The sequence below is a fragment of the Penicillium cinerascens genome (assembly GCF_028974065.1).
Source record: "Penicillium cinerascens strain IBT 15544 chromosome Unknown contig_5_segment0_segment0, whole genome shotgun sequence".
NCBI lineage: Eukaryota > Fungi > Ascomycota > Eurotiomycetes > Eurotiales > Aspergillaceae > Penicillium > Penicillium cinerascens.
In genome coordinates this window covers 596,479-608,083 of record NW_026695294.1, presented here as the reverse complement: position 1 = coordinate 608,083, position 11,605 = coordinate 596,479, and the positions used below count along the sequence as shown (strand labels likewise).

The 11,605-nt window shown below is 47.6% G+C and overlaps 4 protein-coding genes across 4 annotated transcripts; 2 read left to right on the top strand and 2 right to left on the bottom strand.

Moving 5' to 3' along the window:
- Window positions 1-350: 350 nt before the first annotated feature.
- N7498_004693 (uncharacterized protein) lies at window positions 351-728 on the bottom strand (the record flags this gene model as incomplete). The annotated part of the gene is made up of 1 exon (XM_058451755.1): window positions 351-728. The coding sequence occupies one exon, from the start codon at window positions 726-728 to the stop codon at window positions 351-353; it is 378 nt and encodes a 125-aa protein (XP_058308293.1).
- Window positions 729-1,800: 1,072 nt separating this feature from the next.
- Window positions 1,801-3,078, top strand: N7498_004692 (uncharacterized protein; the record flags this gene model as incomplete). The annotated part of the gene is made up of 1 exon (XM_058451754.1): window positions 1,801-3,078. The coding sequence occupies one exon, from the start codon at window positions 1,801-1,803 to the stop codon at window positions 3,076-3,078; it is 1,278 nt and encodes a 425-aa protein (XP_058308292.1).
- Window positions 3,079-3,986: 908 nt separating this feature from the next.
- Window positions 3,987-5,301, bottom strand: N7498_004691 (zinc knuckle domain protein; the record flags this gene model as incomplete). The annotated part of the gene is made up of 5 exons (XM_058451753.1): window positions 3,987-4,100; window positions 4,288-4,401; window positions 4,458-4,888; window positions 4,936-4,989; window positions 5,043-5,301. 5 exons carry the CDS (start codon window positions 5,299-5,301, stop codon window positions 3,987-3,989), a joined length of 972 nt encoding a protein of 323 aa, XP_058308291.1.
- Window positions 5,302-6,912: 1,611 nt separating this feature from the next.
- N7498_004690 (uncharacterized protein) lies at window positions 6,913-7,177 on the top strand (the record flags this gene model as incomplete). The annotated part of the gene is made up of 2 exons (XM_058451752.1): window positions 6,913-6,924; window positions 6,974-7,177. 2 exons carry the CDS (start codon window positions 6,913-6,915, stop codon window positions 7,175-7,177), a joined length of 216 nt encoding a protein of 71 aa, XP_058308290.1.
- Between the last annotated feature and the right edge of the window lie 4,428 nt (window positions 7,178-11,605).

Here is an 11,605-nt window from a genome sequence, read left to right as displayed (position 1 = left end):
TTTAGCCATGACGGTACTTTTAGCACACATGAACACAATGCAGAGTATTTCTTTAGCTTGAGTAGCTTGAGTAGTTGATTCGTACTGTCCAAGACTCGCATTATAGCACGATTCTTCACACTGAAGACAATGAATGTGCTGTGCTAAAGCCATAGCAGCTTATGTACATCAAGCCGGCTGGGAGCTCTGACAGATGGCCGAGCATGCCATTAAAAAGACAGACTATTCCTAGGGCTATATAGCAGGTAAGGAACCAATAGACAAATTTGGGTCCCGGGTTTTGGAGCCCTTCGGAACAACACTTTCTCCCACAACTCTCATGCTTTCGATCGGCACCGTCCTGGGGCTAGTCACGTAAATGTGGGCCTTGGCACCTCCTGGGTTGAGGGAAATTGAGCAATGGCATGGGTCTGGCATTGTTTCACCAGTCGCGGTGTTGGTGGTCGAGTCGTGAAACGAGCCCCTGCAAGACAATTAGGATACTCATGAATGTGGCCAAAGCCCGGATTGAGTATGGCCTCATACAAGATACGGACAGAGGTTTTCCCTATCCTCCGAGCACACGCGACAGCCACTTTCTCAGTGGCACTCTTCAATACGTTCAATTTCACTTTGTAGGCTTCAGCGTTTGTAGGTAGGTTGGCAATTGCGTTTGGGCCCCAAACGACACTGATGCCATCAATGGTGCCCACATAGGACGCAGCGGGGATGGTGTTCAGAGCAGCCATGATAGAGGTAAAAATATCCACGAAGTAAAAAGTCTTGAGCTTTTTGAATTAAAACAAAGAGAATCAAGGTTGATGGCTCTGCTTGGTTGTCTCAAACGCGCTTCACATATATATGTAGTAGTCCAGCCAGCAGGGGTCGTAGCACTTGAGGCCAAAAAAAGCTCCCCGTCTCGGGAACGCGCACGCAAGCTATGTAGTGATTGTTAATGGCCAATAGATACGCGCCATACCCAACAATTGTTTCCTCAGAAAGCTCTTTTTTCCCAATCGGTTTAGCCGCGCGGTTTCACAACATGTTTCCTATATCAAGGAGCATAATCATCCCGATTGTAGAGGATTAGTCATGTATTGGTTGTTTCGCTTGCCGCTTTGAGAAAGCAATTACGCTCGTAAGCGCCAGGAAGAAACATGGTCATGATCACCTCTGCCCCACCCAGAATTTCCTTGATTTTGCTTCTATTTTTATCTTGTTTTAATTTCATTGAATCTATTTTTTTTTATTGGCTTCTCTAAGCGCCTCGAGGAGGCGATGCAACTGCTGGGTTTTCTTAAGTTCTCCGTAATAGGCTGACGTGATTCAAAAGTGGGGTTCAAAGGAGGCGCTTGAGGAATCTCAACGAATACGGAGTCCCCTCGGAGGTAAGCTACGAAACCCACAACCCCTTTGCCCACCCACGATTCTGAATCTGAAACCTCATTATCGAACTGATGGTGATCGCTCGCCGAAATCGGGAGCATTGAACCGTGTCATTGGTTGTCTCTTAGACTGCCACGAGGATCATCATGTGTCAGCGAAGCGCGACTGGTTCTCACAAGTATGAACAAAAGCGGCAGGAATAAAAATAGGCGGCGGCAAGAAAAGCGGTCCTAGTGGGCCCGATGAATCGAGTGGTGAGATCCAGAAAGAGGGGATTTGGGGCTGAGCGCATGAAGTTGATTATCGCAATCATCCACGAGCCACCGCCGGGCGGTGTGACGAATGACACTACATTGGTTGATCTCCCTCCGCCTTGGGACACACCAGATCTTCTCATTATCCATCCACTCTGCCATCCACACACATTCATCTGAAATGGCGAAAACTGAGGCATCCACCGGAAACACGACAGATTTTGGTGACTTCGTGAAGGATGAAGAAGAGGAGCTTGATCTCGAAGAGCTTGTTGAGCCATGGCATAGGTACGAAACAGAGGAGAACCAAAATGTCCTCTATCCCATTCGCCTTGGGGAATTGCTCAACGAGAGATACCTGGTTGAGCATAAACTTGGCTTTGGTGGTGGCTCAACTGTCTGGATGGCGTTTGACCTGCAAGACAAGAAAAACGTAGCCCTCAAAGTCATGGCCCTAGGGAAATGGGGCGACAACGAAATTCGAATCCAGGACGAGATTATCAAAACGGTACAGGATATCTCTCGCCTGGTTATATATGGTGCGACTTTCTTTCTACCCCGAGACGATAAAAGCTACCATAGGGTCTTGGTGTTCCCCATGAAAGGGCCATCCATCTGCACCCTTACCTTAAAAACGACTCCAATGGCCTCTCGTATGTCTGCTGCTCGACAGTTACTGGAGACCGTGGCAAGTTTACATAAAGCTGGAATCATACATCGCGGTGAGCCGACATCCTCTTATTTTGTTTTCTTATATACTAAGAGAAATGATGTAGATTTGAATGCAAGGAACTGTATGTGGGGAATGACTCCTGTCGATGATCTCAGCAGAAGCGCCAAGTATGAGTTACTCGGTCGGCCTTTGAAGCAGATAATACCATTTGTCAATCTCTGGAAACAGGGCGAGCTTGTGAGCCCTGTCAAAGTTCCTGAAGACCTTCGAACAGAAGAATTCTATCTCTGTGATTTTGGTTTAGCAAAGAAAATTGGCGACCTCACCACTCAACACGGCTACCCACCTATGCATTATTGCTCTCCGGATCGACTTCATCAGCAAGAGCCAAGTTTCGCTTGCGATATGTGGAGCTACATGGCTATTTTCTCTATGCTCTACCTTACATTTCCTCCGTTTCCCACATTTCTCGAGGGCGGAGTTGTGAGTGGTATGGTTGAATGCTTAGGCCCCCTACCTGAGCAGTGGAAAGGTCTCTACACACACCCCGGCGGACTTGATTCATGGTATGATCAGTCTCAATCTCCCGATCTCGAAAATGACCTTGCTGCGAAAATTGCATATCATCGTCCCGATACTGATCTGGTCGAGCGGCAACATGTGCAATCTATCATGTCGAAAGTCTTTATCTACGACCCAGAAAAACGGCCGACCGCAATAGAACTTTTGCGAGACCCTTCGTTCAGGGCCATCATGGACCGTTACGGGTGTGGAGACTCGAAGTGAAGTGACACAAGATAAACGGACTGTCAATTTCAAATATTTGTCAGCGTTGCTTTTTCATTGTGCCTTCTTCAATAGAGTAGTCTCGCAAACTCAATGGATTTTCTTTCGAAGCACTAAAAGCTGCGAGAGAAAATTTGCCTTTTCCAGCTACGGAGCGCAAATAATGGCCCGCCTGGATTAAAAACGCTTGAGTCAGGAAGATGTCCACCATCAGTGTCCACCACATGTCGATTCCCAAAGTCACTTGCGCCTTGTCTTCGAAGTTCCTGATAATTTCATGATCGATTGGCAGATAGCTTAATATAGACGGATAAAAAAACAGGGTTTGATCCTCTAGCATGTCGACACTCTCCAGTGCGTCCCGTCTTGTGAGCGCTGCAGAATGTGTACGGGCTGCAATGATTCACGGCTTGAATCTTGTTGTAATGAGTTTTGGGCAAGACCTCAAAGTATTAGTGAGCAGCCTTTGACATTGCGCAATTTGTATCGCGACGTCTACTGATCAATATAATACACTTATCCTGACTAGAAGACCGGTCTTCACCATGAATTCAGCCACAATTGTGCGAGCCTCAGGCCGCGTCAGGAGTTCGTTTCGACGGAGAGCGATTTCCCGGACTGAGAGAGCGCTCTACATCCTGTCACGCTTATCCTGGTGCAACGGGCACTCGAGCGGGACGTGAATCACGGTCTGGTTGCCGAGATCACAGTCACGTCGTGCTGACTCGCGCCAGTTGATACGGTGCAGGCAGGCGTTGAGCCCGATTCTCCCGGTCTGGAGCTGCATCAGAATCGACGCTGTTGCCTTGCGCAAACCTGACCAGTATTCTAGCGTCTTCTTTGTTGGCGCTTCGATCAAACGTCTTGTCGGTCGGCTGGTTATTTCCTTCGCCCACTCCCTCTCCCACTTAATTCTCCTTCGCGTCACTACGGATCTGGCGCTTGACTGCGGCTGCAAGATGGATATGCCTTTTGTGAGGGTTCTGTGATCCGTCCGAGTCACGGGCGGCTTCTTTTGCGTGCTAATCCACAATCTCGTTACTGATCACTCCTTGGTGGGCAGGGATCCACCTAAGTTCTATCCGAATGCCTCTGGCCGCAAGCCGCCGAATCAGGTCAAGGCAGCCTGCCAGATAGACCTGTCCAGATGGCGTCCGGGGTCGACGGAGCGCCTTCAGCGCCGCTTGGTTGTCTGCAAAGATGACTAACCCTGTTCTTTACTTGTTTAGCCCACGGCCCCGTGCTTTCAAGAACCAGCGTGAGCGCCATCTCGACTGCACGGAGCTCTGCCGCGTACACGGTAGACGTGTCATCGCCACCCATCTGGCTGTGAGCATGTTGATCCTCGAGATCAACGATTGCTGCTGCTCTGATCCTACCTTCAATGCCACTACCATCGGTGTAGAGGATGAGGGGTCTTTCTCTCGAGTCTTCATCAGGATATGATGTTCGAGGGCGAGTTCTCTGTCCTCGATGGTCACCTCTGGTAGCGCTTGCCATGGCTCCTGGACGAAAGCCTTCCGGTTTCCCATTCCCTCGCCAAAGTGTTTGGGGGGGCCGTGAGACACCCGCCCTTCTTCCACGCTTGCGCCTCCATTGGTGTCCATCCAGACCGGTCTCTCTCGTCCCCAGGTCGACGTCGCAGTATCGTTGGTAGAACAGCGAATGCAGGTCCTGTCCGTAGTCGTAGCGCCGTTTCCTTCACGAGCCGATTCATGTGAATTGCGATTGGTGGTAAGTGCAGTTCTGTGTTCAACGCTTCTGCTGCCGTCGTTCTGAATTCTCCACTGATCAAGCACGCGGCCTGTTTCTGGATGCCCACGAACGATTGGCTAATGGTGCGAGCCTTCGTCTTACTGATGAGCATAGGCTGATACCATGCTGGCAGCCTCAAGAGCATCTGCGGGATGACTACAGTTTGATAAATCCTGCACATAGCAGAAATGGAGGCCCCCATGTTGAACCAGCTAAGCTCCGTAACGCCTGGAGAGATACGGCTGCTTTCGTAACCGCCATTTCGTGGTGGTGATGGAATTCCAATCCGGGGTCTAGCCAGTAGCCCTGATAGCCCTCGGCGGATCTCGTTGCTGGTACTCTATGCCCCTGTAGAGATAACGACGTGAACTGCGGGTCGACCTCTCGGATGTTCGCGAAGTGCACGAGTGCGTACTTTTTTGGATCAAAGACCGAGGCATGGGGACCGAGGCATGGGTTCTGGTCCATTAATCGGCTTTTGACAAGCCACTCTGGGTTTCTTGGTGGTTCCACGCTTGCTGTCTCCCTTGGACATGAAACAAACACCATCTACCCAGTCGTTGTGGTCACGCCGTTCCCGCAGTTCTCAATGGGGTCTGCATTGTAGATGAGATATAGGACCAGCGAGATCGGTGACCCTTGAAGGATTGCCGTTCGTGTCGGAATTCGATCGGAGATGCCTCGATGCGGGAGCTCTTATTCGTCAATGATTATTCTAAGACTGGCAATATTTGGAGTTAATCAGCCCCGGAGAACTAAATGAAGGCGTTTCAAAAGGTTTGAATGAAATATTCTAATAGCTTACCTTTTGGCCATATATACAATCAAAAGTCTCAAATAAAATGAAAAGCATTTCACCAACCCCTATAGGATAGGATAGGTAACAATGAGATCAGCGGTGACTCGATTACTGTAAAGGAACCGGGTTTACTCTCAATCTTCGTCATCAGCGAATTTGGGGGCCCTTCTAATAACAACTCTCCGAGCTGATAAAAGGGAGGCGTCAAATAACTCAGCACAATGGGTTTTAACTTCATCTCCTATCAATTGATAGGCAAGAAGTAACTCTTGGGCGGTCTTTAATGACCCATATGATATCAATTCCCCTTCCTGAGCGATGATACAAAATAATCTTTGATCATGATATCGCTTTGCGGAGTTTACAGTACAGTTCCCAAAGCGCTGGAAATATTAAACGAACTTCATTGTCCACCATATCGACCCGGAACCTATTTGTCTCAACCCGGGGACTAGTTGTAACAGAAAGTAGCCTCCTTCATTGCTTTTGTTTCCTCTTCTTCGAGCATCAGCGTCACTTCCTATCCCCATTTTTTAGCTTAGTAAAGATAGTCGTCGGCACCCACCTACCGTAGGATGATCTGGAGAAAAGGTCGACTGGAGAAAGCGGAGGTCTCCATAACGCGATCGGCGAACAACGACAACGTGCACCACCTCTAAGCCAAACCACTTGGTCAACCGTGAGAGAATCTTTGGCATGGTTTTAATAGGATGGTGTGCTCGCTGTAGTCACAAGATGGGGTGATGGACAGACAATACGAGGATCCGATGGGAAAGACCCAGGCATCAGGCAAATGACTAGTACTAAGTTTTATAACTGTACCGTAGCAGTCATATAATGTTAGGTTAGCAATTGTCGCCGACACAATCCTATTATGGGGAAAGTGCGATGAAATGTGTCGGTGGGCGATAAGATTAAATGATGAACAATAATTATACAGTATTGAGCATCGCGTTACGCATCCTCGACTTCATATAGTTGAATTGAAACAGAACATCAAGCGCAAAGCAATCATTTAGCTGCTAGGAACTCATGAAAGTTGGCGACACAGCATCATGATACTATTTTCTGTATTTACATCACAACCCTCAGGTAAGGACGGATAAAAGCAATGTCTTGATGGTCAAGAAAGACAGTATAACGATCCGACTGTCTATAAGTATCTTCTAGTTTTGCATCAACAGGAGTTCTTTAGAAGCAGCACACTCAATACGTTCATGGCTTACGGTGATTCCATGGCCAGCTTTCGACCCCCTATCCCGTCTCTAAGCTTTATCGACATGGATGCCTCGGTATATTCCTCTTTGCCTATGTATTTAGGGTGAACCTAACAATGCTTAGGAAGTACTTCGCACAATTGCGACGCTTAACACACGGAGCGTTCGAGCGGAAAAGATTATTGCAAAATATAAACATAACCTAGCTACAGTACGACAGTCGCTAGCGCAGACCAGCAACGAGCTCGACGAGACTATCAAAGTGGCCGAACTTCTCTACGATGTCAATCGAAGGCTTAGGACCGTCACGGACTACCTCCTTAGATAGTATGGAATGGCATTGGGTGACGAGGAGCCTAATTCCGTCGAAGTATTAATCAACTCAGTGGTAAGGCAAGCCGAAGCAGACAAGCCACCCAACCTTGAGGATAGGAGCGGCAGTATTGCTACAAATGACACCACTCGGTCCCCTAAGCTAGGAGGTCGGACCATATCGCAATAAAGAGGCGTGTTGCGGGATTAGTTCCATATAGCTGGAGTGGGCTTAGTAGTCAACAATAAGAAGGGAGAATAACGAATTGTATCTCACTTAATTCTATCTAGGGAATCATAAACTACAGAATTCGTGCAATACCGCTCAATCCTTAGCGTAGACTATTCGAAAAGGTATAAGGCCCCTGACCACTCTATTAGTAGGCTCACTTTGAATTTGTTTGCGGTGTACTCTCACGGATTACAAAAGCTTGCCGTCTTTAATGGGGGCCTTACCTCGTGCGTAAATCTCGATCCAAATCCAATACGCGCGATCATCATCGGACACTCCAATATAGTAAGTCCCAGAATCCTTCGAGCGCAGAGCCTTACACATAAGTTGCAGTTAGTATTGTCTATCGATCGGTCTATGTCGTTGGAGCAGAAGAGCCTTGCCTTATACGTCGGTTTACTTCCTTCCGCCATAGAAGAACCTATTGTGGAGGAAGACCGTACGAGAAGATCCCAAGCGCCCTCGCCGGAAGAAATGTATCCTATAAAGCTGCTTGACTCGCAATCCAATGCTCGCCTAGTCAGTCCTCCCATCGAGTTAGTTCTACGTCACAGTCTAACGAGGTATTATAGAGCCACCATAGAGCCAAAAGAGTTACGAAAAAGGTTTCTGATTTCCTAAGACATACACAAAAGAGGGTTTCCAAGCTATTTTGCTATCGCGAATAAAAATTACTCGATAGCTCGGGTGAGAAGAGCGGTTACAGTCGCGAGCCAATGTCGTGGACGATGTTCACACCAAAATAACTTAGAACTTTATGGAATAAACAAAGGCCATCTTAGATACTAAAACGGGCTCATTAGTACCGTTTCCTCTCAGAGTTTCCGTACTTTCTTTGGCTTCATCGTAATGGATTTGTACAGAAAAGGAAACAAACATTAAACGTGTGGCTCGTTCCTGTCCAGTGTATGCCTTATGCTCATCTAATGAAAAGTCGAACGAAGCCACACCTAGTCCTCTCGGTAGAGGTCAAAGACACGTTTATCATAAAAGACAATCGGCGGTGGCAGTGGCTTTTATATCCCAAATGTCTAGGTGCCTCCCTAAGTGCAGACTTGAGCCTCACATTCGGGACACATCAACAGTTTTAAAAGACCCCTTAGCAATCAGGGAGAATTAGAGATTTAGGCCAAAACCAGCTCAATACTTGCGATTAAGCGACTGTTACTTAAAACTTCGTTTTAGCATTAGTACCCAGCTCGGATTGCAACGCATTGAGGTCGAAGCTAGGGCTCGCCAATGGTGGTAGGCAAGGAAACTTCAAAATAGTCGGATAGTTAACTCATGGTAAGGTTTCTAGAGCGATTCTGGTCGTGGCCAGCTTCGATAGCTACCTAGGGACTCGGGATAGTACAATATCAGACGGAAGAGGATAGATCTAGAATTAAAAAAGTAATGCGATGGTTTTTTCTAGTTGTTCCCCAAGGGATATTTATACCCCTTATCTCGAGAACCATTTTTAAAGGGAAATTCATATAAAACTGTTCTTTCACACCGCTACTCGGTGGTCCATAAAAGAATTAGGTAGGAACCCAAGGAGAATGTGAATTGGACGAGCAAACTACATAAATAGGCGCTAAGTAGCAGCCTGGTTCTGAATAGCTTCATAGGCTTAGCTAACCAATCAGCAGCCACTAATTCAGAGAGAAGCCGACCGGTTTGGGTGCTTTAGGATAAAGGCTCCAATCTTCAACATACGATAGAGTCGGGGTATCAGGGCAGCCGCGCTAGCTAAAAACTTACACCAGAATTTGTATCTCCGTAGGATTGGGCATTACTTAGAAATCAAACATTAGCTAAAGTTCAGGCCATCTAGGATACAGAATCCCGTACCCTTATAGAAAACGCGGGCAATGGGTGCCTTTTACGCCTAGGGCATCTAATTTTTCCTGTGACTAGCGATCGCTCCATAGCTCTGGACTTTTTTAGAAATGTCTAGTGAGACAAATTGCTCCACTATATATAGGCATCGGACTACTATCTATATAACGGCGTACCAGAATCCTCTTTATCCGCTTATAAGAAAACTTAATCCTCGTTCAACAATTAGGAGTTCTGCAAGACCTTCACGGCTGCAATAATTCTATCCCTCGCCCAGCTCATCTCTTTCTCGAGCTGCTCGGTCAAGGACTTACATTCTGCTAGCTCCTCTTCCAGACGATAGGTCTTTGCCTGCCGTTCTCGGTCTATACTCAGCAGCTCCTTCGAGCGGGCCCGCTCGCGTTTAAGCTCGACCGTAAGGCCTTGCTTTTCATATTCTAATTACCGAATCGTTTCTGTAAAAGATATAAAGCTAGCGTTCGGAGATTTAGGCTACTCGTGTTAGGAGGGCTATTATATGGCCTTACTAGTTAAAACGAAAGATACTATAGGCACTTACCTCTACATTCGATGTTGTGTCTGCACCTATTAGCTATAGTCCCGGAGGGGCCACCGCTTTAAGCGATGAACTAAGTGATTGTTGAATGTCTTGGCAGCGACCGACCGTACCGTTACCGAGATTAGTCGCTAGTAGATATTCCTTCCCTTCTAGCATAGACTATACGTAGCCGTCTTCCAGGGAGGGCTATAAGCGCACGCGTTGAGGGGTAACGGCTAGACCTAGTTGTTCATCTGAGCAGCTTATTTAGTAGGCAACCGCGTGCGGAATCTCTTCAGTGGGCTCTTACGAATATGCGCTACTAGAGCCTCGCGATATTGCTGCCGCACCTACGCGCGCTTCTAGTTGCTCGACAGAGTCATTCTAATAAATGCGTGCGCTTATTCTAGAGATGTGAATTACGTACTATATAAAATGACTACCTAGTGACCCAGACACAAGACTGATAGTATAGTGTAAGTGATAAAAACCACTAACCCGTAGAGTATGTTTCTATACGAAGGGGGTCCACCCCTACTTAATCAATACGTCGTATTACTTAACGGGAGCTCGTAGCAATTACTTAAGCATCGCAACAAGTTGCTTTAGCACTCGCAGAGCCGGGACAACTACGACTACAGTGCTTCGAACGTTAAACGTTGTCGACCGATTAAGGACCCAATAGCTATTGTCGCGCTAGCTCTACCACAGTTTTGTATATCTGCTGAATAAGTATGTCTCCCACCGGCCTCTTTGCCTTGATGGATGGGTGTCCAGCACTTTTCGGGACCAGGGGGAACCTAATAGGAATTTTGCTGTTCATTCGACGCCGTATAGGAGAACACAAAATGCTGTAGGTGATATAAAGGCCAAACCGTAGTAGAATGTGAGGCTGTCTGGAGTTCTACTTCAAAACCTGATGGTACCTTACATCAACTCTATTAGGCCCCGTAAAGCATTATCTATATAACCCACACCGCCCTCCCACCGGAACGTTCCATCGAAGCTAAGGGCATCTTCCGTCGGACTCAGCTATAGCCGGTCAGGAGAACCCAGGCGGCAATAGCCTGGCGGATAAATAGCTCTAGATGATCCGCTCGATTGCTCTCATCTATCTCGCCTTAATCCTCCATTCCCAAATGGCCCGACTATCCTATAGAGGGAAGCGCCAGCGCAAGACCCTAGACATACGTCGCCTTTTGGACCACCCCTCCTATACGCTACCTACTGTCCCAAGGAGAGAAAAGACTATGTTCCACCCACGGCAGCCTCCGGGGCCCCTAGAGCGCACTCGGACGATACCATCGGGCTCAGGAGGCTAGGTCACCTTTCGATTGACACATCGGCGGTACCAAGACTCCCATCACGCGGAGGGGCGGTAGACCGCTCCTACGCTACTAGTGAATCCGGTTGGTCACGCAGACCTAGGCGATACCGTTTGGAAGGATCGCGAAGACTGGCTTCTACGACTGCGCCCTAGGCCTCCTCGTGGGCTAGTACCTGCAAAAAGGGGGTCTGGCCGGAGAAAGAATTGGCTCTAACGAGTAGTGTAGGTTCCTATTCGGATCAGTCAGGGTCGTAATGTTATGTTAAACTGATATAATAGACTCCGAGCGAAGCAGCAATAAGACAATTGAAATAATTATTTAAGATTTCACTTCCGTTAAATTGCCTATATTAGTGGAATTAAGCGCTATATGAAACTTCCGTTAAGTAAATATTCAGTAACTGACACGGCAGAGCGTATAGGCACGTAAGTTAAAAAGGAGCGGGATCCCACCAAAGGTCGACGCTGATTTTATCTAGGACCCAGTTTCTAGCATCGTTTCGGGTCAAAGGGTCGCGCGGAGTGC